This window comes from Cetorhinus maximus, chromosome 22 (genome assembly GCF_964194155.1).
Source record: "Cetorhinus maximus chromosome 22, sCetMax3.hap1.1, whole genome shotgun sequence".
Classification (NCBI taxonomy): Eukaryota; Metazoa; Chordata; class Chondrichthyes; order Lamniformes; family Cetorhinidae; genus Cetorhinus; species Cetorhinus maximus.
In genome coordinates, this window is record NC_135900.1 from 72335118 (window position 1) to 72361833 (window position 26716).

Here is a 26716-nt window from a genome sequence, read left to right on the forward strand (position 1 = left end):
TGAAGAGAAGTCTTTCGGATTATGAAATGAGTTGAAAGAGTAGATATAGAGAAGATGCTTCCACTTGTGGCAAGGTCAAAACTAGAGGCCACAAATGTAAGATTGTCACTAATAAATCCAATAGTGAATTCAGGAGAAGCTTCTTTACCCAGAGAGTGGTGAGAATGTGGAACCATACCACATAATGTAGTTTAGGCAAATGGCATAAATGCATTTAAGGGGAAGTTAGATAACAAAATAAGGGAAAAAGCATAGTTAATGAGGATGAAGTAGGATGAGAGAAGACTTGAGTGTAGCATAAACACCAGTATAGGCTCGTTGAGCTGAATGGCCTATCTCTAAATAATATTGCTGAACAATGCTCTAGCCAAACTAAAGGCAAGACTAAATTAATCAGCTGAAGGCTTATTTTCCCAGAAGACACTGCTGCTGATTTTTCATGTCAGAGGGTGAGCTGCAGGCACACTGGGTGCCAGAGGGGAGCTCCAGACATCACCTTGACAATGCACATCTTGTACATCCCGTCTATTCAAAGTGACAATCAACAGAAACCAGCAGAAACAGGGATGTTAACCTTTATATCCCCTGGGAGGAGGAGAAAGGAAACATGAAAGCAACATTTTGAACACATCTGCCTTTTGTCTCTGTTGACAGCAGATTAAAGAAGAAACCCCTCATGTCTCCACAGCATGCCAGCAGTGAAAGCCCCAGTCTCTCTCCCTCTCCAAATCATCCTCTTGTAAAATCAAGGAGCCCTGGCTGTTACCAAACTGATGACACTGTAATAGTTAATTCCTTGCTCTGAAACTCTTTGGCTGGAATTTTACACAGTGGCTGTGGCCCTGACCTCAGCTGAAAAGCTAGGGCCGAGCCCACCTCCACATGGCCAGGTCACCCTGCAGTGATTTTATAGCCATTTTAATTGGCTCAGGGCAGGGCTTCTGCTCCATCTGGGGGAAGTCCCGCCACTGGGAGCTGCCAACCTATTAGAGGGCCGACGGTTCTACAGTCCCAGCAGCGCCACTGGGAGCGATGGCTACTACTGGGACTGCAGGCAGTCCCCAACAACGCTTGTCTGGCAGGCCCAGGCCAGGGGAGGGGAGTGGAGAATCGGCTTCAAGAGGGCAGGGGGTGGGGAACACGTGAAGGGACAGGATGCCCAAACAGATAGGACCACCACCCCTCCTCAGCCCTCAAGAAAATTGCCAGGCCTGTGCACCCCTGCTGTTGGTAAAATACCAGTGTTGGCAGGAAGAGGGCCTTAACTAATGACCTCAGTTGGCCCAAGGGTGGGTGGCCTGCCACTGGTTAAGAAAAAGTAGGGACAGGTAGTTGAAAGGCACCATTCCACCTGATTTTACACCCCCCTTCCCACCCGCCAGTCCACTCCCACAGTGGCTGCAAAATTCCACTTTGAATGTCGGTGGTCTTTTTTTTTTTGGTAAACCGGACAGACTACGCAGGTATTGTGAGCAATTGTATAAACTCCTATATATATTTTTGTGAAGCTGAAGCTTATCCAGATTCAAATATTTTCTTTAATGCCCTATGAGTTTAGATTGGACTGATTGTGTTCTTGTTCAATGTCTTACCTGCCCTTTAAGCATCTCCCTGGACACAATGGCTGCAAAAATTGTTTGGTCTAAGACTCAATGCCAACTGATTAAACTCTGAGGTAGACACATGGTGAGAAGCAGCTGGCTATTTTTCCTCAAATAAGGCCAACAGTGCTTCATGATGCTCGTTTACCTCCTTCCATTTTCATTAGCTTGACTCTGTTCTCTCAACATCTCTGACTGTATCAAGTCTGAACTTTGATTATTGACTTCCTTAATGATTGGGACTATGACATTGATTAATTTGTCTTAATCCGAGCCTCCGACTCACTTTGCTCTTCTGGTGGATTCTGTAATACCTGCGTATTTTCGCTTTCTTTTTGACTTTCACTTTCTTCCTGACTTTCACTTTGGGTTATAGGAGGAATTTGGATTATAAGAGGCTTGTCCTGCTTTCCCTTTGTCAAGCTTCCTCTTTCAATCTGTGAGAGACTGACGGAGTCTCTCTCCAATCTTCACTAGATATGTGAATGAACCTAGTCTTCTTACAACTCCTCCAGTCACATACTTCTCCTTGTCACCTTGGTGGTTTTTCACCATGACTTCCTGTCCAGCACTGAACTCTAAGTTTCATGCCTCGTTATCACGACTCTTCTTCACTTTGTCTTGCTGTTTCCTTACTTTGCTACTGATGTCAGACTTAAGGAAACGCCTAGGAGTGTTTAAACACTAACTCGTAAGGTGAGCAACCTGTTGTAGACTGTGGGATTATTCTGTAAGAGAACAGAAAATTCAGCCTGTGCTGAAGCGAAACATAGAAATTACTCCTTACCTTGTCACCTAGCAAGTACTCCTGCAAAGACCTCTTCACAATCTGTACACAATCGGCAACACCATTTGGTGCTGGGTGTTATGGTGGTATTAGAGTGTGTTTGATTCCATTCTTACTCAGAAATATTTCAAACTCTTCTGATGTAAACTGTGGACCATTATCTAACACTAACATGGTGACTCATAAATTGCAAACCAATTTCACAAAACCTCAATAATTTGGGCACTTGTGGAGTTGGGCATAGACTCAACATTTATCCACTTGCTATAGTTACCGATAAAAACAAGGTCATTTTTCCCTTCCACTTCAAAAAGAAATCAACATGTACTTGTTCCCATGGTTTTCTTGTGTTTGGCATTGGAATGAAAGGAACCTTGGTTGGATCATTTATCATTCTGAGACACAGTTCACAACTTTTCCCCAACTCTTCATTATCTCTCCCTACGTTTAGGTATCAAACATAGCTCCTCTAACAATGTCTCGCTCAACCTTGGCGGAATAATGACTCTTAAACCCCTAGGAGACAGCCTTGACCTACACGCAGTTCATTTGTGTGTGTGAAATATCACTGCAATTTCTCATCATCACACCATATGGACCAGTCATTCATGACATAATTAAGCACTTTACTGAGCACCACAGCCGTGAGAATTTCTTCACGAATCTCTCTGGCAGACCCCGGCATGTCACTTATGTCTGTAAAGTAATTCACAGGTGACTCAGTGGCTAAAAATGAATCAATCTCCACCACAGAAAATCTCGAAAAAATGTTCACGTCAGCATGAATCTGCTGACTGACGTTTAGTATTATACTGATGGCGGATTTTATGGTTTGGTCCTCTTTGCTGAAAGACCACTTTGTGCTCTCCTAGCACGTCTTCAATGTCAGACGTACCCTTATTGGTCCCTACTGTAATCAACTTGGTCCAGTTTAACCGTATCTTTAAGCAAGTTTCTTCCCATCAGGAAGACTTTGTTCCCTCTTATTAATACCAATGGCGCAATAGTATTAGGATACATCATCATATTCCATTCCAACAATAACTTCACCTAGCACTGGAATATTGTTCTTGGAATAACTAGTCAGTTTCACACCAGTTTTTCGTCCCAACGATGAAAATAAGTTGTGAATCTCCAACTTTCATTTCTACTGGGGGTGCTGGAATTTTAGCTTCAGCCCTATTACTCTTATCTTCCATGTGTTGTTCTACTCGCTCTCTGACCGAGTGCAGCTCTTGACCTTCCTGCTCGATAACATCAGTTTCCGTTTCCACATCTATCGTATGCGCATTCAAGGATTTCCAGACTCCTGAACCAGCCTTCGATCTACCACGACCTTGACCTGGTCCATGGATATGACTTAGAGCTTTACCGCAACGTGGAGCATTATTGTTTTCTCTACTCCTGCATGCCATCTGGGTATGACCGAATTTCCCACGGACATAGCAAGTTGACTGGAAATGGGGACATTTAATAGTTGGTGGCTACCATGGCAATGTAAATATCTGACTTCAAGTCTGTGAACTTGGCTGTCATGACCTAGATCTCACTGAAATCTGGTGGACCTCCCCTGCTGGCTCTGGAAAAGAGCGACCTTACGAATTGCAAGTCTCGCTTCCTGCCATTTCCATGACTGTGGCCTTATTGCAGGCACCTTTCCACATCAACTTATTGACTTTGTGCAAAAGCTTAGCTTGGGTTTTGCTATTCATTAGGCCTTCTACAAACGTGTCTCTGAGGTTGACTTTTAGGTTTGCGTTATACCCACAGTGGTGACAGAGTTTCTTTATTTCGAGAATGTAATGCGCAGCAGTCTCACTTGGCAACTGCTTCCTTTCATGGAATGCAACTCCCAGTGCAATTTCATTCTCAGTTGCGGCATAACAAGAGTTCAGAATTTCATTAATTTTAGCATATTCCATCGAACTGGGGTTTCTCGGGCAACATTTGTGAAAACTACATCAAAAGCATCTGGCCCCATCATGGTGAGGAAAACATTTACTTTATCCCATCTCCTATTTTATTCACTTTTGGCCAAATGTGTAACCTCTGTCCATAATTACACCTGTCCTCTTTGTGAAATTCCTCCATTGTCCCCAAATATGGCTTCAGTACCATTTTTTTCAATTCAGTACTATGCTGGCTCACTGTGTATCCATGTGCACATATGGATCAATCTTTCAAATCACTAAAACCTCCTAAAAATCAACTTTAGAAGTTCCAAAAACAGGTCACAATGTTCCTCTGTCCTTAATTTCCCAAATAAGGTGTCAAAAAAATTCTATCCATGTTGCCATCTTTCTGTTGTGCATTGCACTGAATAAAACTAACAGATGCTCAGCTGCAGGCATCCATTATTGAACTAACTTTATTTATACCTTCCCAACAGAGAGAGCAAAATAATAAACTGCTCAGATCTTGCATTATACTACAGGGGGATATGTAAAAGACAGGAGTACCAGTGTCAGGGCACAATGGGAGTTACTAGTGCTATACCCCTGGCCCTATTGGACAAACAGGACAACGTGAACCGTACTCCAGCAATGAACCAGCGCTTCAAGTGAGAAGAGAGAGAACTGACCAGAATTTGCAAGTCTAAGAACTATTGCAAGTCTACTCCCCCCCACCCATTATTCCTGCCCTCTGGCCTCCAAAGCCCACCCACCCCGTTCTCCCACTCGCTAAGGTCTGACAAGTTGGCCCATCCAAAATCCCCAGACTCACCTGAGCTCCAAGATCCATGGTATTTTGTCTTCATGGACTGCCTGTAGTCCAAGCAGTGACCACTACTCCATCCTCCATTGGGACAACAGAGCTGCCAGCTAACCAAATTGGCTGGTTGCTCTCTTGGGCAGGACCACCTATCCCTGAGGGGTGGAAGTCCCAGTATTAACTAATTAAGTCCACCCCAACAGATTTCGGGTCGACGTAGTGCTGACAAGACTTTTTTTCTCGGTTGGTGGGGCAGGTAATTCATACCCCTGTAAAACTCATCCCCTTTATTCTGCATTGCTTACCCAACAACAGCACAGCAGGAAGATCCAAAGCCCATCCAATTGCCCATCTAGTTATCATTACCTCCTGCAACCCACCTTCCCTAGTTAACCAGTACAGTCTCATTTTGAAACCATTGAAGTTTCCCTGATTCACCTGCACTGATCCACATATTGATCCCTCCTTTCCTCACAAACTCCCGTCTGATGTGCTGATTTATTTTAGTTCCCCTACTTTGAATTCATGTCCCCATCCTGCCACCCGGCTATTCAGTACACAGCGGAGTAACTTGCATCTTTCCAATTGATCAAATATCTTCACATCTTCAAACCTCCCGCCGGTCTTCCCTTTTGAAACAAAACATTTGAAGAAAAAAAACCCCTTTGTCTTAACAGAATCTTTTCCCTTCATTTCTTCAATTTAGATTCTCATGACAGTCGCAGTCTATAACCATCCATCAAGGAATGACTTATTATTGGTTTAATGCTTAATGTGCATCTCATTGTTTACAGCCCACTGTTAAATCTGATGAGTATATATTGGAGTTATTTTCTTCAGTCCTTTCCTTTACTTTACGAGGTACTACAAGAAGCCAACTTGGTGACAATGTATAACTGCTACATCCTCTGCATTCTAGCAGATCTTAATACGAGTCAAATCTCTTGTTTTTCATTTCTAGCCTGGTGTTTCTTTTGTAATAAAATTAATTAAAGTAGTATATGAGAAATGGAAACTGGATGTTGCAGTCGAGTAGGTTGTAATATGCCTTTAAGGTACAGCAGCATGACATCACTAAAAGAAAAGTGTGTCATGTAATCCAGTCTCAGTTTCACTTTTGCCTGTGAGCAGAAGACAGCACACGCAGCTCTGCTGCTGATGGCTTCAAGCTTTATATCTGTGTATATCTGTTCTCATGTGCCTCGTCTAAATAGATTAACCCACAATGTGTTTACACAATCCCTTATGAGCAATTGGTTCTTTATTTAATTTTAAAACACAGGAAACTGGCTGGTGCAGTTGAGTAGACGCTGTGCTTTCACCCAAAGCTTCAGTTCAAATCTGACCCAGCCTGTTGAGATGAAAATCTCCTCAGTCTGCTACCTGTAAAAATCTGACATTAAATAATTTGAACAGTCTCCATTTAGTTCCTAGTGGGGGCAGCGGGGTGGTGGGCAGTTATATAGAAAATGTTCCATTGCTGTTCTTCTGAGGTTGGATTTGAAACATGTTTCTGGAGCAGAGTAGCTTTACTAAACTATCTAACTTAATTCTACGCTGTATGTGACCTCAGTGCTGCTCCATTCCCCAGCACAAATATCCCACAATCTGATGATCATAAAAAAGCATTTGACTATTACTGGCTCTGGGGTGGGAGTGCCAATTTATGGAGAAAGCTACCAACAATCATTGAACTAGCCTAGAGTCTCTAAGGTTGTGTGTCTAAACAAATTGTCTATTTTGCTGCTCTTAGCACATCAGGAAAACAGAAGATTCCCAATTTCCAGCCTTTGTTTTAATTGCCTAGCTATTAAAATGAATAGGTAAATATCGCGGCGAGGGAGTACAGAGTCTACCAAGGTGGGCTCCTGATATTTGAGGGAGCCCTGAAGCAGAAACCTCGGGCTGTAATGTTTTGGTTTTCTGCTTTAAGTGATAGTTACTATGCAGTGAAATTGGTGCTATTTTATAGTGAGGCCAGCCAGCTGGCACAACCATATCGATCTCATAAATAGATCAAACCAGTTCACACTGTGCTTAACATTCAACAGAAAAATCCCCAAAAGCAGCAGCACAATGGATTTCATTGGACACAAGACTTGGCTCCAGCTGTAAGTAGTTTGGCGTGGGAGCGTGGCTGTGCGTGTGTAGTCTGTGGTTTAGTGTGATGTGGGTGTGTATAGTTTTATGTGAGTATGTCTGTGGTTTGGGATGCGTGCTGGAGTGTGTCGTTTGTGACAGGTCTATGTGGATTTGGGTCAGAGTGCAGTTTGGGACAAATGTGTGGGCTTGGGGTGGGTGTGTGGGGTTTGAGTTGAGTGTGTGGGGTTTGTGGTGGGTGTGTGGGGTTTGTGGTGGGTGTGTGGGGTTTGGGGGTGAGTGTGTGGAGTTTGTGGTGGGTGTGTGGGGTTTGTGGTGGGTGTGTGGGGTTTGTGGTGGGTGTGTGGGGTTTGTGGTGGGTGTGTGGGGTTTGTGGTGGGTGTGTGAGGTTTGTGGTGGGTGTATGGGGTTTGTAGTGGGTGTGTGGGGTTTGTGGTGGGTGTGTGGGGTTTGTGGTGGGTGTGTGGGGTTTGTGGTGGGTGTATGGGGTTTGTGGTGGGTGTGTGGGGTTTGTGGTGGGTGTGTGGCATTTGTGGTGAGTGTGTGGGGTTTGGGGGTGAGTGTGTGGGGTTTGGGGGTGGATGTGTGGGGTTTGTGGTGGGTGTGTGGGGTTTGGGGGTGAGTGTATAGGGTTTGTAGTGTGTGTGTGGGGTTTGTGGTGGGTGTGTGGGGTTTGGGGTATTTGGCAGCTTGGGGGTGGGTGTGTGGTTTGGGTGTGTGAGAGATTCGGGGTCAGTGTGTGAGGTTTTGAGGTGGGCGTGTGTCGTTTTGGGCGGGGCGGGGTGTGAGGTTTGGAGTGTTTGCGGTTTGAGGTGGTGCGTTTGGTTTGAGGGTGGGTGTGTGTGTTTGAGGTCTGGGCGTGTTTTTTGTGGCAGGTGTGTGATGTTTGGGGTATTTGGCAGTTTGGGGTGGATGTGAGGTTTTTGGTGCGTTTGTGTTGTATGGGGAGTGTGTGTGGGGGGGTTTGAGGGTGAGGGTGTGTGGTGTAGGGTAAGTGTGTGTGGTTTGGGGTGGCGTGTGTGTGGTTTGGGGGTGGGTGTGTGTAGTTTGGGGCGTGTGTGTGGTTGGGGACGGGTGTGTGTGGTTTGGGGGCGGGCGTGTGGGGTTTGGGGGCGGGCGTGTGGGGTTTGGGGGCGGGCGTGTGGGGTTTGGGGGCGGGTGTGTGTAGTTTGGGGCGTGTGTGTGGTGGGTTTGGGGGCGGGTGTGTGTAGTTTGAGGGTGGGTGACTGGGGTTTGAGGGTGGGTGAGTGGGGTTTGCGGGTGGGTATGTGTGTGGTTTGGGGGTGGGTGTGTGTGTGGTTGGGGCAAGTGTGTGTGGTTTGGGGGTGGGTGTGTGGGGGGTATGGGGGTGGGTGTGTGTGTGGTTTGCGGGTGGGTGTGTATGGTTTGAGGGTGGGTGAGTGGGGTTTGCGGGTGGGTATGTGTGTGGTTTGGGGGTGGGTGTGTGTGGTTTGGGGGTAGGTGTGTGGGGTTTGGGGGCGGGTGTGTGGGGTTTGGGAGCGGGTGTGTGGGGTTTGGGGGAGGGTGTGTGGGGTTTGGGGGCGGGTGTGTGTGCTTGGGGGCGGGTGTGTGGGGTTGGGGGTGGGTGTGTGGGGGTTTGGAGGTGGGTGTGTGGGGGTTTGGAGGCGGGTGTGTGGGGTTTGGGGGCGAGTGTGTGGGGGGTTTGGGGGCGGTTGTGTGGGGAGTTTGGGGGCGGGTGTGTGGGGTTTGGGGGCAAGTGTGTGGGGGGTTTGGGGGCGGGTGTGTGGGGGTTTGGAGGCGGGTGTGTGGGGTTTGGGGGCGGGTGTGTGGGGGGTTTGGGGGCGGGTGTGTGTGGGGTTTGGGGGCGGGTGTGTGTGGGGTTTGGGGGCGGGTGTGTGTGGGGTTTGGGGGCGGGTGTGTGTGGAGTTTGGGGGCGGGTGTGTGTGGGGTTTGGGGGCGGGTGTGTGTGGGGTTTGGGGGCCGGTGTGTGTGGTTGGGGGCCGGTGTGTCGTGTTTGGGGGCGGGTGTGTGTGGTTGGGGGCGGGTGTGTGGGGTTTGGGGGCGGGTGTGTGGGGTTTGGGGGCGGGTGTGTGGGGTTTGGGGGCGGGTGTGTGGGGTTTGGGGGCGGGTGTGGGGGGTTTGGGGGAGGGTGTGGGGGGTTTGGGGGAGGGTGTGGGGGGTTTGGGGGAGGGTGTGTGGGGTTTGGGGGAGGGTGTGTGTGGTAGGGGCGGATGTGTGGTAGGGGGTGGATGTGTGGGGGGTATGGGGGTGGGTGTGTACGGTTTGGGAGTGGGTATGTGCAGTTGGGAGTGGGTGTGTGTGGGGTTTGGGGTGGGTGTGTGGGGGTTATGGGGGTGGGTGTGTGTGGTTGTGGGCAGGTGTGTGTGTGGTTTGGGGGTGGGTGGGTGTGGTTAGGGGCAGGTGTGTGTGAGGTTTGGGGCTGGGTGGGTGTGGTTGGGGGGTGGATGGGTGTGGATGAGGGGGTGGGTGGGTGTGGATGGGGGTGTGCGTGTGTGGTTTGGGGGTGGGTGTGTGTGTGGTTTGGGGGTGGGTGCGTGTGTGGTTTGGGGGTGGGTGTGTGTGATTTGGGGGTGGGTGTGTGGTTGCGGCTGGGTGTGTGTGGTAGGCGGCGGGTGTGTGTGTGGTTTGGGGGTGTGTGTGTGTGTGTGGTTGGGGGGTGGGTGTGTGGGGTTTGGGGGTGGGTGTCGTTGGGGGCGGGTGTGTGTGGGATTTGGGGGTGGGTGGGTGTGGATGGGGGGCTGGTTGTGTGGTTTGAGGGTGGCTGTGTTTGGGGTTTGGGTAGGGTGTGTTTGGTTGGGGTAGGGTGTGTGTGGTTTTGGGCGGTGGGGTGTGGGGTTTGGGGCATTTGTGATTTGGGGGTGGGTGGGTGTGGTTTTGTGCAGCGTGTGAGATTTTGGGTGGGCGTGTGTGGTTTGGGGGTGGGTGTGAGATGTTTGGGGTATTTGGCAGTTTGGGGGTGGTATTCGTGTTTTGTGGTGGGTGTGTGAAGTTTGGGGTATTTGGTTGTTTAGGGGTGGGTGGGTGGGTGTGGGGTGTGAGTGGGTGGGTGTGGTTTGGGGTGGGTGTGGTTTGTGGTGGGTGGGTGTGATTTGCGGTTGGTATGTTGGTTTTGTGGCGAGTGGGTGTGGTCTGGAGTGGGTGTGTGGGGTTTGGGGTGGGTCTGTAATGTTTTGGGGTGTGTGTGTGTCATTTGCCGGGGGTGTGTGGGGTTTGGGGAATTTGGGGTTTTGGGTGGGTGTATGAGTTTTTGGGGTGGATGGGTGTGGTTTGCAGTTGGTGTGTTGGGTTTGGCGGCGGGTGTGTGGGGTTGGGGGCGGGTGTGTGGGGTTTGGGGGCGGGTTTGTGGGGTTTGGGGGCGGGTGTGTGGGGTTTGGGGGCGGGTGTGTGTGTGGTTTGGGGGCGGGTGTGTGTGTGGTTTGGGGCGGGTGTGTGTGTGGTTTGGGGGCGGGTGTGTGTGTGGTTTGGGGGCGGGTGTGTGTGTGGTTTGGGGGTGGGTGTGTGCAGTTTGGGGGTGGGTGTGTGCGCGGTTTGGGGGTGGGTGTGTCATTTGCTGGGGGTGTGGGGGTTTTGGGTATGTGGGGTTTGGGGTATTTGTGGCTTGAAGGTGGGTGTGTGTGTGCTTTGGGGTCAGTGTGTGATGTTTGGGGGTGTGTGTGTGTCATTTTGGGCAGGGGTAGTGAGGTTTGGGGTATTTGGTTGTTTAGGGGTGTGTGTGCGTGGGTGTGTGTGGTTTGGGGGTGTGTGTGGCGTTTGGGGTGGGTGGATGTGATTTGGGGTGGGTGTGTGGGGTTTGGGGGTGTGTGTGGGGTTTGGGGTTGGTGTGTGGGGTTTGGGGGTGTGTGTGGGGTTTGGGGTCAGTGTGAGAGATTTTGAGGTGGGTGTGTGCAGTTTAGGGGCAGGTGTGTGGGGCTTGGGGGCGGGTGTATGTGATTTGGGGTGGGTGTGTGGGGTTTGGGGGTGGGTGTGTGGGGTTTGGGGTGTGTGTGTGGGGTTTGGGGTCAGTGTGTGGGGTTTGGGGGCAGGTGTGTGGGGTTTGGGGTCAGTGTGTGGGGTTTGGGGTCAGTGTCTGGGGTTTGGGGTCAGTGTCTGGGGGCAGGTGTGTGGGGTTTAGGGTCGGTGTGTGGGGTTTGGGGTGGGTGTGTGGAGTTTGGGGTGGGTGTGTGGGGTTTGGGGTCGGTGTGTGGAGTTTGGGGTCAGTGTGTGGGGTTTGGGGGCAGGTGTGTGGGGTTTGGGGGCAGGTGTGTGGGGTTTGGGGTCAGTGTGTGGGGTTTGGGGTCAGGTTGAGAGATTTTCAGGTGGTTGTGTGCAGTTTGGGGGCAGGTGTGTGGGGCTTGGGGGTGTGTGTGTGGGGTTTGGGGTGGGTGTGTGGGGTTTGGGTTGGGGGCAGGTGTGTGTGGGGTTTGGGGGTGGGTGTGTGGGGTTTGGGGGCGGGGGTGTGTGGGGTTTGGGGGTGGGTGTGTGGGGTTTGGGGGCGGGTGTGTGCGGTTTGGGGGCGGGTGTGTGCGGTTTGGGGGCGGGTGTGTGCGGTTTGGGAGCGGGTGTGTGCGGTTTGGGGGCGGGTGTGTGCGGTTTGGGGGCGGGTGTGTGCGGTTTGGGGGCGGGTGTGTGCGGTTTGGGGACGGGTGTGTGGGGTTTGAGGGTGGGTGTGTGGGGTTTGGGGACGGGTGTGTGGGGTTTGAGGGTGGGTGTGTGGGGTTTGGGGGTGGGTGTGTGCAGTTTGGGGGTGGGTGTGTGCAGTTTGGGAGTGGGTGTTTGCGGTTTGGGGGTGGGTGTGTGTGGGGTTTGGGGGTGGGTGTGTGCGGTTTCGGGATTCATGTGTGGGGTTGGATGTCAGTGTGTGGCGTTTGGGGGTGGGTGTGTGGGGTATGGCGTCGGTGTGTGGAGTTTGGGGTGGGTGTGTGTGGGGTTTGGGGTGGGTGTGTGTGGGGTTTGGGAGTGGGTGTGTGCGGGGTTTGGGGTGGGTGTGTGCGGGGTTTGGGGTGGGTGTGTGCGGGGTTTGGGGTGGGTGTGTGCGGGGTTTGGGGTGGGTGTGTGCGGGGTTTGGGGTGGGTGTGTGCGGGGTTTGGGGTGGGTGTGTGCGGGGTTTGGTGTGGGTGTGTGCGGGGTTTGGGAGTGGGTGTGTGGGGTGTGGGGTGGGTGTGTGGGGTGTGGGGTGGGTGTGTGTGGGGTTTGGGAGTGGGTGTGTGTGGGGTTTGGGAGTGGGTGTGTGTGGGGTTTGGGAGTGGGTGTGTGTGGGGTTTGGGAGTGGGTGTGTGTGGGGTTTGGGAGTGGGTGTGTGTGGGGTTTGGGAGCAGGTGTGTGTGGGGTTTGGGAGTGGGTGTGTGGGGTGTGGGGTGGGTGTGTGGGGTGTGGGGTGGGTGTGTGTGGGGTTTGGGAGTGGGTGTGTGTGGTGTTTGGGGGTGGGGTGGGTGTGTGTGTGGGGTTTGGGGTGGGTGTGTGGGGTTTGGGGTGGGTGTGTGTGGGGTTTGGGGGTGGGTGTGTGGGGTTTGGGGGTGGGTGTGTGGGGTTTGGGAGTGGGTGTGTGTGGGGTTTGGGGTAAGTGTGTGTGGGGTTTGGGGTGGGTGTGTGTGGGGTTTGGGGTGGGTGTGTGTGGGGTTTGGGGTGAGTGTGTGCGGGGTTTGGGGTGGGTGTGTGTGTGGGGTTTGGGGTGTGTGTGTGGGGTTTGGGGTGGGTGTGTGTGGGGTTTGGGGTGGGTGTGTGTGGGGTTTGGGGTGGGTGTGTGTGTGGGGTTTGGGAGTGGGTGTGTGTGGGGTTTGGGGTGGGTGTGTGTGGGGTTTGGGGGTGGGTGTGTGTGGGATTTGGGGTGGGTGTCTGTGTGGTTTGGGGTGAGTGTGTGCGGGGTTTGGGGTGGGTGTGTGTGTGGGGTTTGCGGTGTGTGTGTGGGGTTTGGATGGGTGTGTGTGGGGTTTGGGGTGGGTGTGTGTGGGGTTTGGTGTGGGTGTGTGTGGGGTTTGGGGATGGGTGTGTGTGGGGTTTAGGGTGGGTGTGTGCGGGGTTTGGGGTGGGTGTGTGTGGGGTATGGGGTGTGTGTGTGGGGTTTGGGGTGTGTGTGGGGTTTAGGGTGGGTGCGTGTGGGGTTTGGGGTGGGTGTGTGTGGGGTTTGGGGTGGGTGGGGGGGTTTGGGAGTGGGTGTGTGGGGGGTTTGGGAGTAGGTGTGTGGGGGGTTTGGGGGTGGGTGTGTGGGTTTGGGGTGGGTGTGTGTGGGGTTTGGGGTGGGTGTGTGTGGGGTTTGGGGGTGGGTGTGTGTGGGGTTTGGGGTGGGTGTGTGTGGGGTTTGCGGTGTGTGTGGGGTTTGCGGTGTGTGGGGGGTTTGGGGGTGTGTGTGTGGGGTTTGGGGTGGGTGTGTGTGGGGTTTGGGGTGTGTGTGCGGGGTTTGGGGTGTGTGTGTGGGGTTTGGGGTGGGTGTGTGTGGGGTTTGGGGTGGGTGTGTGGGGTTTGGGGGTGGGTGTGTGTGGGGTTTGGGGTGGGTGTGTGTGGGGTTTGGGGTGTGTGTGTGGTGTTTGGGGTGGGTGTGTGGGGTTTGGGGGTGTGTGTGTGGGGTCTGGGAGTGGGTGTGTGTGGGGTTTGGAGTGGGTGTGTGTGTGGCTTGGGGGTGGGTGTGTGGGGTTTGGGAGTGGGTGTGTGTGGGGTTTGGGGTGGGTGTGTGTGTGGGGTTAGGGGTGGGTGTGTGTGGGGTTTCGGGTGGGTATGTGGGGATTGGGGGTGGGTGTGTGTGGGGTTTGGGGTGGGTGTGTGTAGGGTTTGGGGTGAGTGTGTGGCGTTTGGGGTGGGTGTGTGGGGTTTGGGGTGTGTGTGTGGGGTTTGGGGTGGGTGTATGCGGGGTTTGGGGGTGGGTGTGTGTGGGGTTTGGGGTGGGTGTGTGTGGGGTTTGGGGTGGGCGTGTGGGGTTAGGGGTGGGTATGTGTGGGGTTTCGGGTGGGTGTGTGTGGGGTTTGGTGTGTGTGTGTGAGGTTTGGGGTGGGTGTGTGTGTGGGGTTTGGGGGTGGGTGTGTGTGGGGTTTGGGGGTGGGTGTGTGTGTGGGATTCGGGGTGGGTGTGTGGGGTTTGGGAGTGGGCGTGTCCGGCTCCTGGTGGTTGTGCACGATTTGGTGGGGGGAGGGGAGAGTGTGTGTTCTGCACTATCCCAGCAGACATCTTATCTTAGCCTCTCATCCTCTTTACTTCATAAACTCCAACTTGTTCAAAACTCCTTTTATCCTTATTCATCCATGAACTCATCCTCACTGACTTCCACAGGCTCACTGACCCTCAATATATTAAAGTTAAGTCCTTATACTTGTTGAAAAATCCTTTGTACCTCCCGCTGTAAGCTCCTCCAAGTGTCATACCCGCTTCCGAATGCTCTGTTCCTCTAATTCTTAACCTTTCATTATTTACTCCTCCTTTGGACCCAACTATTTCTGAGAGAATCTTCAGTCACATTTATGCTGCTTTCTTGAACTTCCTGAACCCAACTTTCCTCTCCATTTCCTCATCTCAGCCTGTCTCATTCTCAATCGTCCAACACAATCGTGTTGAAGGAGCTGTATAAATTTAAGCAGTTGTTGGAAGATGTGGCATTTTGAGTTTACTCATGTTAATAGGTTCCAAGCTGGTTGGTGAAGCCGAAACCAAGACACAGAGCTTTTCATTATTGAGAGAGTTTACTGACTTGTTCAGTCTCACAGCTCCCCTCCTGCACAACCCAGGGCAGGATTTTTAGGTTGGCGATAATGATAACTATCATTATATCCCCCAACCCACCTTCCCGAGTTCCACAAATTGATCCCTCTTTTCCTCAAGAAATCCCGTCTGATGTGCTGATCTATTGTAGTTCCCCTACTTTGAATCCATGTCCCGTCTCACCACCCTGCTTCTGGAATTCAGTACACAGCGGAGCAACTTGCATCTGTCCAATTGATCAAATATCTTCACATCTCCCCTTGGTCTTCCCTTTTGAAACAAAATATTTGAAGAAAAAGAAACCCCTATGTCTTTCCAGAATCTTTTCCCTCCATTCGTTCAATTTAGGTGCTCATGACAGTCGCAATCTATAACCATCCATCAAGGAATGATTTATTATTTGCTTAATGCTTGATGTGCGTCTCATTGCTTACAGCCCACTGTTAAATCTGGTGTGGGTGCGATTGGCGGGCCCAGGAGTGGCCGATGAACGGACCGCCAACCGCGATTGGCCCCCAAATTGCGATTTCACGCTGGCTGGCCAAATAACAACCAGCCAGCATGAAACACGTGCTGAAAGGCTCAGTGCTGCCGGGGTGGGGGGCAGGAGGAGGGCGAGCATTCAAGTCAGTGCGGGTGAGCGCTCACAGAAAGCTCCCTGAAGTCAGGGAGCTGCCTCAGGGAGCTGAAGACATGAACAAGCTAAAATAAAAGGTCACAGAAACCAGAAAGAAGTGTCCAAGCTTCATAATCAGTCACCTGAAAATGGAGGTCATGAAAATGCTGTCTGCAGAAATATATTTTTATTTTAATGTATCATGGAAACTTTCCTGAAAAACGCTAAGGCCGCCTGGCTGATTCGCCTGCCCGCCAAAGGTAATGTTGGATGGGCAACGAAAAATCTCTGTTAATTAAGCCGTTAATGGGCTTAATTGCCCTCTTAATTGTTGGCGGGAGGTCTTCCGACTTCAGTGCGTGCCTGCTGACCGAAATATCGTGCGAGTGCGTGATGATGTCGGGCCGCTCGCCTAACGTCATCATGTGCTCTTTTATGCTTGAGCGGGTCGGGCGTGCGCCCGCCTGCTCAGCAAAAAATTCTGCCCTCAATGTCCCAGCTAGCTCCTATTTATATGTGCTCAAAGACAATTCATACCCATCACCTATTTCTCTTAACTTTAACAATGCAACTGAACAAATTTTAACAATGTAACTGAGAAGATATTAACAATGCACACCATCCATCTTTTAGATGAGACGTTAAGTCAATGTCCCATCCTCCCCCGCACGTAGGCATAAAAGATCCTATAGCATTATTGTGAGAAGGGCAATTCTCCTCTATGTCGTTGACAATATTCACCTTTCAACCAACATCACTAAAACAGATGGTCTGGTCATTTATCTCACTGCTGTTTATGGGGGCTTGCTGTGTGCAAATTGGCTGCCGTGTTTCCTAGATTACAACAGTGATTATATTTTTAAAAGTACTTCATTGGTTGTAAAGCACTTTGATATGGCCTGAGGACGAGGAAGTCACTACATAAATGCAAGTCTTTTTTTCGTTCTTTCAAAGTTTGCCAATTCTGTTCAGGAATTGTAAAGAAATCGGTACATCTGGTTGCACCATTCTTAAAGGTTGATCCTGGTTTTAATCAGGACCCCAGGGGAGATGGTGGCATAGTGGTAACGTCACTGGACTATTAATCTAGAGGCCTAATCTAATGCTCTGGCGGCGCGGGTTCAAATCTCACCACAGCAGCTGGTGGAATTTAAATTCAACTAATAAATCTGGAATTGAAAAACTAGTTTCGGTAATGGTGACTATGAAACCATTGTCGCTTGTTGTAAAAACCCATCTGGTTCATTGATGTCCTTTAGGGAAGGAAATCTGCCATTCTTACCCGGTCTGGCCTCCATGTGACTCCAGACCCATAGGAATGTGGTTTACTTTTAACCGCCCTTGGAAATGGTGTTTCAAGCCACTCAATTCAAGGGCACTTAGGGATGGGCAACAAATGCTGGCCTCACCAGTGACGCCCACATCCCACAAAAGAATTAAAAAAAAGGTTTATTGATCCCTGAGAAAATGTCCGTTTTTATCTTACCAGTTAAAATGAGCTTCTGCCTCAATGAAGAACTTAGAGTGGAGAAATCCAGTCTAATTCCGGACTAGGGAATTTGGGAAGGTGGGGGAAGGATATGTGGGGAGATGTAAGGATATCTCTGCTGACATAGGGAACTTGGGAAGGGGAGGAATATAGCACCTATTCCCTATTAGATGACCAGGGAGGGGATGGATTTCTGCACTGTAACTCCATGGTGCTGTGCGCTAGTCATCAAGTTATCACTTTACACTTGACCTTACTATTAAACTGTCCAAGAGGAAACTAGGATAGCAATTATAAAGTCTAATATCGATTCACTCTAAAATTAGCATAGCCTGAAAGTTGAACTAGATTTGTGATGTTAAAGAAACAGTTTGCTGAGATTCCTCCATACAGGTGAGGTGTCACCATTCCAATTAGCTTCAATTAGAGACAGATTGGGAAACTTGCCAGCGGAGACAAAATAGACCTTAAAGCAGAAGGGAATGGTGTCTGATGTTGTCTAATTTGCCAGGTTACTGACCTGTGTTGTATCCTCGACTCAGTGCTGGCCATGGCCTGTGATTCTTCCACAAGTTCCCAAGGTACCAATCACTCTGATTCTCCACCAACCCGAGGACTTGCTGACCTGTGAATGAGAGAGCAGGGAAGAATTACCCTGTGATAGTCCGCCCGTATCCGTGGAGCTTTCTGTCACCAACAGCCTCTTTATGCTAGCTCATGCTTACATCGATGTGTTACATCATGTCCTTTCCTAGGTTGAGGTCAGTGATTGCGGTAAAACACCCAATTTTCTCAAAGCAGATCTGAAGCATTAACTCTGTTTCCCTCTCCACAGATGCTGCCTGATCTGCTGAGTATTTCCAGCATTTTCTGACTTTATTTCAGACTTCCAGAGTTTGCACTATTCTGCTTTTGACCTAATTTTCCACTTTACTCCTGGTGGTAGCAGTAGATTAACCTACTACTCGAGAGTATCGAGTGGTCAGACCCACACGTGGGGAGCAATAACAATCCTGGTTGAAAGTTTGGGCACTGAGGTGATTTGCCCAAAAACTGCCTGAGCTGAGAATAACTAACCCAGTTGAGACCAGGAATCAAAGGTGAGGCTTCTGTTCTCTATGGCTTAATGCTGCCACCAGCACATTTACGCCCACTAAACAGTTAGGGGCCTAGATTTCACACGGGAATCATTTTATCTTTTGACAGAACCCATACTCTACAAGTTTGGCTCAATAGTTCACTAGATTGAGGCAGCAAGCAGTAGCACATAAACCTGGCAGATTGGGTTATTTGATTGCAGTTGAGATGGCAAGTCGAGGCTCCCAACTGGGCTCCTGGTCTAGGAAAAGGCTTTTTATAATTACATCCTCTTTCTTTCACTCATGCGGAGTGGCAGCCCAACGCCAAGCTGAATTATTCAAAGCTAGCATGACCACAGCTGCTTAGTGATGCTACCCCTCATCCTAATGAGCATCTCTGATCAACCAGGAGCTGTGACTTTGTGTGATTTAGGTGATGGTTGTTCTTTGCCAGCAGAGATTATATGCTACTGAAGTACGGGTAGTCCTGAATTGTGTGGAATGATAACCTTGTTTGATTTGGTGAGACTGTGACTGGGCTGCAGACTGAAAAAGCTGGCCTTGTCATATTAACCTATTCTCAGAGCAGCATCCAGTCACTCACTTCAGGGAACTGGGGGATTATCGTGAACCATTGAAGAATCTTCTGTAAGGTTTTAGTCCAAAGGACTTTTACATTTCTCTGAGTCTTGTGAAGAGGGACTTGATACTCTTGCTAATGGGATCCAAGCCAGTTGGTGAAGCTGAAACTAAGACACAGAGCTTTTCTTTATTGAGAGAGTTTACTGACTTGTTGTCTCATAGCTCTTCTCCCACTCAACCCAGTGCCCCAGCAATCCCCTATTCATAGACTCTTTTGTAAAACAAAATCAATAAATTAAATTAAAATCAATAAATGGGAGGGGGTGGGGGGTTTCTTAAATGAGAGGGGGAATTGTCTTCTATTTGTGTGTGCTCAAAGACAATTAATACCCATCACCTGTTTCTCTTAACCTGAACAATGTAATTAATAAACCTGAACAATGGAATTGACATTTAACAACCTTCTCAACAGCATTAACCATTTCTCAGGTCAGATAGAGCCAAATTAACAGAGATCTTGATGGCTTGACCTGACAATATATCTCATTATATCTCCAACTAGCAGGGATGGCCCCTGCATCACTGACTTTTCCTGCACTATGCGTTTATATTCCTGTAGTGGACAACTGAAGCAGCACTTAAAACACGAGGGAGTTTAGCCCATGGTTTGACTGTGACTCAAGCAGATTGAGATGGACTATGTCTACTTTACATAGGATTATTAATGGTCTCCTGAGAGAAGAAACATTTAATTTAGTCATTAATTCCCTTCCAGGCCAAGTTAAGAAAGCCAATGATGTGACTACGAGCAAGTAATACCTAAATTCTCATTTCAGGCTTAAAGTCTTCAATCCTGTGACTAGACTGGACTGAAATCCAGGCCTGTTGTGGGGGAGGGAAGAAGGAATTGCACAATGAACTACACTATAATGACCTGAAAGAAGGCGCCACCACCTGGTCTGGCTGGGCTGTATTTGTGCCCAGATGAAATAGAAGCATACGATTAAAAAACCCGACCAGCACACGCAAGGTCAGTCTTGGTCAGGATCTAAACACAATCATCACACACAGCTGATAAAGAAAACTATCAGGGTATTTGGTTCATATGGGTTTACTGTTCCAATTGAAAAGAAAGTCTTGCATTTATATAGCACTTTTCACGACTACCTGGTGTCTCAAAGTGCTTTCCAGCTAATGAAATACTTTTGAAGTGTAGTCACTATTGTAATCGAGAAAACACAGCAGCCAATTTGCACACAGGAAGCTCCCACAAACAGCAATGTGAGATTGACCAGATAATCTGTTTTTCTGATGTTGATTGAGGAATAAATTTTGGCCAGGCATCCGGAAGAATTCCGCCGCTCTTCTTTGAAATAGTGCCTTGGGGTCTTTCTGTGGCATCCACTTGAGAGGGCAGATGGGGCCTCATCTGAGAGACAGCACCACCAACAGTGAAACATTCCCTCAGTACCACACTAGAGTGCCAACCTGGATTTTTGTGCTCAAGTCCTGCAGTGGGACTTGAACTTGGAACCTGGTGACTCAGGGGTGAGAGTACTACCCACTAAGCCATGACTGATATTATAACTTGGTGCAATTAAAATTAAGCCAGTGTTGAGGATGTTTCAGCACCCACTTAAGACATTCTGCATCTAATCTATGATTGAGAGCAAAGTACAATTTTTCAATACTACTCACTTTGAATACGCAACATTTTGAATAGATCTATTAAATCTCTCCTTAACCTTCTCGGCTCCGAGAACAACCCCAGCTTCTCCCGTCTCTCCTTGTAACTGTAATCCCTCATCCCTGGGACCATTCTAGTAAATCTCCTCCACACCCTCTCCAAGGCCTTGACATCCTTCATAAAGTATGGGGCCAGCTGAGGCCTGACCAGTGATTTATGAAGTTTGAGGACGACATCCTTGCTTTTGTACTGCATTCCCTTGTTTACAAAGCCCATGATCGCATATGTTTTTAAACAGCCTTTTCAATTTGTCCTGACACTTTGAAAGATTTGTGGTTTTGAGCTCCCAGGTCTCTCTGTGCCTGCACCCACTTTAAAATTGTACCACTTATATTTCCAACTGGTGGTGGGATCGAAGGAACCAGCTCAGTGAGCACAGAATGTACTGGACAAAATATGTATAATCATGCCAGGTGAAACTTAGCACAGAAAAGTGCTCGTCACTGCACATCAGCAGGACAACTGGGTGAAGCAGGTAGTCACAGATGGTGCTGAAATAGGAAAGGGTAGAGATCTTGGAGTCTCAGCAGACTTGATACTCAACCAATGCAGGGCAGTAGTCAACAAAAGCAATATGATGTTGAACTATATAAACCAGAACAACAGGCCACAAGCCAGGGGCAGTCATCATTTAATAGGTGCTGCCAGGCCTGCTGAGTTTTTCCAGCATTTTCTGCTTTTATTTCAGTTTTCCCAAATCTGCAGTAATTTCATCTTTTTGGTGTTCAAACTCGGTTCAGAAATCAAATTGAGAGCCGTGTCTATTTCTGGTCTTTGACTCAAGGAAGACATTTATGTGATGGGGACAATGTTCGGCTATTCAGCCACTGGAGCGTCACAGCAAACTTGACACTCTCCTCAGCGAAGACAGTTGAAAGCACTGAGCTGACCTTCCACCGTCAACCCATCCCTGTGATATTGAGGCTCATGTCAAGAGTATTTTGCCTGCGATCAGCTAATGTAGCACAGATGAAGCAACCGTCCATTATTAATCATTGCAGTTGGCATCGGGCATGGAGCTTTGTGCACTTCTGTTAGGAATGACATCAACGTCATGGGGATAGTGCAGCAAGAATCCACTAAGTTGATGCAGAGAAGCTTAGGCTGAGGAGATCGATAGTGTTCTTCAAAATCATGAGTCATTTCGATAAGGTAAATGGAGGAAATCCAGCTCCACTGGTTGGCGTGTGAGTAAAATGGAGGGGCATAAATTTACCATCATCATAAGGTTGGTGGCTAAAGGAAGATCCTCTTTTTGATATCCGTGAGATTGCTACGGTGTAGAATGTCCTGTCAGAAACAGGAATGGAAGCAGGATTAATGGGAAAATGAAGAACCAGGGGAGATGGTGTAGTGATAATGTCACTGGACTAGTAATCCAGAAGTCCAGCTAATGCTCTGGGTAAAACAAAAACAGAATTACCTGGAAAAACTCAGCAGGTCTGGCAGCATCGGCGGAGAAGAAATCAGTTAATGTTTCGGGCCTTCATGGCCCTTCGGCAGAACTGAAGCATAGTTAGAAGAAGGGAGAAATATAAATTGGTTTAAGGTGGGTGGCGGTGGGGGGAGAGACACATTGAGGGTGTGGTGATTGTGGAGATGAGCAGATAATCAAAAGATGTCACAGACAAAAGGGTCAAAGAGGTGTCGAAGGTGGTGACATTTGTCTGAGAAAAGTGCTAATTAAGAATGGAAGACAGGATATTCAAAGTACAGCTCTAGTGGGGGTGGGGTGGAAAGACTAACAAGGTTTTAGTTTAGATTTAAAAATAATGGAAATAGGTGGGGAAAGAAGAATCTATATAAATTATTGAAAAAAAAAAGGTGGGGGTGGAAGAAACGGGGTGGGGATGGGGGGAGGGGGAGTTTAAGATCTAAAGTTGTTGAATTCAATATTCAGCCCAGAAGGCTGTAAAGTGCCTAGTCGGAAGATGAGGTGCTGTTCCTCCAGTTTGCGTTGGGCTTCACTGGAACAATGCAGCAAGCCAAGGACAGACATGTGGGCAAGAGAACAGGGTGGAGTGTTAAAATGGCAAGCGACAGGGAGGTTTGGGTCTTTCTTGCGGACAGACCGCAGGTGTTCCGCAAAACGGTCGCCCAGTTTGCGTTTGGTCTCTCCAATGTAGAGGAGACCGCATTGGGAGCAACGAATGCAGTAGACTAAGTTAGGGGAAATGCAAGTGAAATGCTGCTTCACTTGAAAGGAGTGTTTGGGCCCTTGGACGGTGAGGAGAGAGGAAGTGAAGGGGCAGGTGTTGCATCTTCTGCGTGGGCATGGGGAGGTGCCATAAGTGGGGGTTGAGGAGTAGGGGGTGATGGAGGAGTGGACCAGGGTGTCCCGGAGGGAACGATCCCTACGGAATGCCGTCAGGGGGGGTGAAGGGAAGATGTGTTTGGTGGTGGCATCATGCTGGAGTTGGCGGAAATGGCGGAGGATGATCCTTTGAATGCGGAGGCTGGTGGGGTGATAAGTGAGGACAAGGGGGACCCTATCATGTTTCTGGGAAGGAGGAGAAGGCGTGAGGGAGGATGCGCGGGATATGGGCCGGACACGGTTGAGGGCCCTGTCAACGACCGTGGATGGAAAACCTTGGTTAAGGAAGAAGGAGGACATGTCAGAGGAGCTGTTTTTGAAGGTAGCGTCATCAGAACAGATGCGACGGAGGCGAAGGAACTGAGAGAATGGGATGGAGTCTTTACAAGAAGCGGGGTGTGAGGAGCTGTAGTCGAGGTAGCTGTGGGAGTCGGTAGGCTTGTAATGGATATTGGTGGACAGTCTATCATCAGAAATTGAGACAGAGAGGTCAAGGAAGGGAAGAGAAGTGTCAGAGATGGACCATGTGAAGATGATGGAGGGGTGGAGATTGGAAGCAAAATTAATAAATTTTTCCAGGTCCCGACGAGAGCATGAAGCAGCACCGAAGTAATCATCGATGTACCGGAGAAAGAGTTGTGGGAGGGGGCCGGAGTAGGACTGGAACAAGGAATGTTCCACATACCCCATAACGAGACAGGCATAGCTGGGGCCCATGCGGGTACCCATAGCCACACCTTTTATTTGGAAGAAGTGAGAGGAGTTAAAGGAGAAATTGTTCAGTGTGAGAACAAGTTCAGCCAGACGGAGGAGAGTAGTGGTGGATGGGGATTGTTGGGGCCTCTGTTCAAGGAAGAAGCTAAGGGCCCTCAGACCATCCTGGTGGGGGATGGAGGTGTAGAGGGATTGGACATCCATGGTGAAGAGGAAGCGGTTGGGGCCAGGGAACTGGAAATTGTTGATTTAACGTAAGGTGTCAGAGGAATCACGGATGTAGGTGGGAAGGGACTGGACAAGGGGAGAGAGAAGGGAGTCAAGATAACGAGAAATGAGTTCCGTGGGGCAGGAAAAGGCTGACACGATCGGTCTGCCAGGACAGTTCTGTTTGTGGATTTTGGGTAGGAGGTAGAAGCGGGCCGTCCGAGGTTGGGCGACTATCAAGTTGGAAGCTGTGGGAGGAAGATCTCCAGAGGAGATGAGGTCAGTGACAGTCCTGGAAACAATGGCTTGATGTTCTGTGGTGATAGACTGTCCACCAATATCCATTACGAGCCTACCGACTCCCACAGCTACCTCGACTACAGCTCCTCACACCCCGCTTCTTGTAAAGACTCCATCCCATTCTCTCAGTTCCTTCGCCTCCGTCGCATCTGTTCTGATGACGCTACCTTCAAAAACAGCTCCTCTGACATGTCCTCCTTCTTCCTTAACCGAGGTTTTCCATCCACGGTCGTTGACAGGACCCTCAACCGTGTCCGGCCCATATCCCGCGCATCCTCCCTCACGCCTTCTCCTCCTTCCCAGAAACATGATAGGGTCCCCCTTGTCCTCACTTATCACCCCACCAGCCTCCGCATTCAAAGGATCATCCTCCGCCATTTCCGCCAACTCCAGCATGATGCCACCACCAAACACATCTTCCCTTCACCCCCCCTGACGGCATTCCGTAGGGATCGTTCCCTCCGGGACACCCTGGTCCACTCCTCCATCACCCCCTACTCCTCAACCCCCACTTATGGCACCTCCCCATGCCCACGCAGAAGATGCAACACCTGCCCCTTCACTTCCTCTCTCCTCACCGTCCAAGGGCCCAAACACTCCTTTCAAGTGAAGCAGCATTTCACTTGCATTTCCCCTAACTTAGTCTACTGCATTCGTTGCTCCCAATGCGGTCTCCTCTACATTGGAGAGACCAAACGCAAACTGGGCGACCGTTTTGCGGAACACCTGCGGTCTGTCCGCAAGAAAGACCCAAACCTCCCTGTCGCTTGCCATTTTAACACTCCACCCTGTTCTCTTGCCCACATGTCTGTCCTTGGCTTGCTGCATTGTTCCAGTGAAGCCCAACGCAAACTGGAGGAACAGCACCTCATCTTCCGACTAGGCACTTTACAGCCTTCTGGGCTGAATATTGAATTCAACAACTTTAGATCTTAAACTCCCCCTCCCCCCATCCCCACCCCGTTTCTTCCCCCCCCCTTTTTTTTTTCAATAATTTATATAGATTCTTCTTTCCCCACCTATTTCCATTATTTTTAAATCTAAACTAAAACCTTGTTAGTCTTTCCACCCCACCCCCACTAGAGCTGTACTTTGAATATCCTGTCTTCCATTCTTAATTAGCACTTTTCTCAGACAAATGTCACCACCTTCGACACCTCTTTGACCCTTTTGTCTGTGACATCTTTTGATTATCTGCTCATCTCCACAATCACCACACCCTCAATGTGTCTCTCTCCCCACCCCCCACCCACCTTAAACCAATTTATATTTCTCCCTTGCTGAAACTATGCTGCAGTTCTGCCGAAGGGCCATGAAGGCTCGAAACGTTAACTGATTTCTTCTTCGCCGATGCTGCCAGACCTGCTGAGTTTTTCCAGGTAATTCTGTTTTTGTTTTGGATTTCCAGCATCTGCAGTAGCTTTTAGCTTTTTGTTTTTAATGCTCTGGGTACATAGTTTCAAATCTCACCATGGTGGAATTTAAATTGATTGAATAAATCTGTAATGGTGACCATGAAATGACCATCAGTTCTCATAAAAACCCATCTGGTTCACTAATATCCTTTAGGGAAGGAAATCTGGCCCCCCTTACTTGGTCTGGCCTACATGTGACTCCAGACCCCCAACAATGGGTCTTAAGTGGCCTAGCAAGCTACTCTGTTCAAAGGCTATTAGGGATGGGGCAACGAATTTTGGCCTTGCCAGTGATGCCCACATCGCATGAAAGAATAAATGAAAACTGCTAGATTAAAAGTCTACCTGATAATTGTGAGATTCAATAATAATAGAGTTGTTGAGGGTAATTATAGCAATCAACTCTATTAACTAGTCAACAGCACACCCAGACACATAATAACTTCAGAAAGGGAAATGGATAATTATTTGGAAAAGAGAAGGATCAAACATTTGAGGGAGTGGCCAGCTGAAATGGAGCTCTCTTTCTGGCTTAATTCTAGGAAGGCGTTCTGCTCTTTGCAGCTTGTCGACACTCTGCTTGTACATCAGAGGTATCCAGGGGTCAGACAAAGGATAAACCATGGCCATGGCCCCGATACTACTGCACAAAGTGCGGCTGGTTAATCTAGCAGCACGTTTAGCACTTAAAATTACATGGAACCCTTCACCAGCAATCACTGCACTGATCTGACATCATTAAACAACACATCAATGCTAATGTTTGCTATATAATAGAAATTCCAACCATCAAATTAACCTGTCAAATCATCAAATTTACAGCCAGTTAACCTGTTACAGGGACATACACAGAAACTTATTAAATACAAAACAGAGACCAACTGGAGATTTATCATTCCAACCTTTCACAGAGGAAATACTCCCATTTTCTTATTCCTTTGAAAACAAGTCAAATTTGCCTCGCACGTTTCTGACTCCGCCTCGCGCGGACAGTGACTCCGCCTCGCACGGACAGTGACTCCGCCTCGCACGGACAATGAGGACAGTGACTATGCCTCCCACGGACGGTGACTCCGCCTCGCACGGACGGTGACTCCGCCTCGCACGGACAGTGACTCCGCCTCCCACGGACGGTGACTCCGCCTCGCACGGACAGTGAGGACAGTGACTCCGCCTCGCACGGACGGTGACTCCGCCTCGCACGGACGGTGACTCCGCCTCGCACGGACGGTGACTCCGCCTCACACGGACGGTGAGGACAGTGACTCCGCCTCGCACGGACGGTGAGGACAGTGACTCCGCCTCGCACGGACAGTGAGGACAGTGACTCCGCCTCGCACGGACGGTGACTCCGCCTCGCACGGACGGTGACTCCGCCTCGCACGGACGGTGACTCCGCCTCCCACGGA

General features: G+C 49.5%; 1 protein-coding gene across 1 annotated transcript in view; it reads right to left on the minus strand.

Annotated features, from left to right (window-relative positions):
- LOC144696788 (xylosyl- and glucuronyltransferase LARGE1) overlaps positions 1 to 26716 on the minus strand; it is a 366558-nt gene that overhangs the window by 109678 nt on the left and 230164 nt on the right. Inside the window, exon 7 of the mRNA XM_078568532.1 lies at positions 17470 to 17574. Within this exon, the coding sequence (XP_078424658.1) occupies positions 17470 to 17574 (105 nt within the window). The remainder of the gene's footprint in view (positions 1 to 17469; positions 17575 to 26716) is intronic.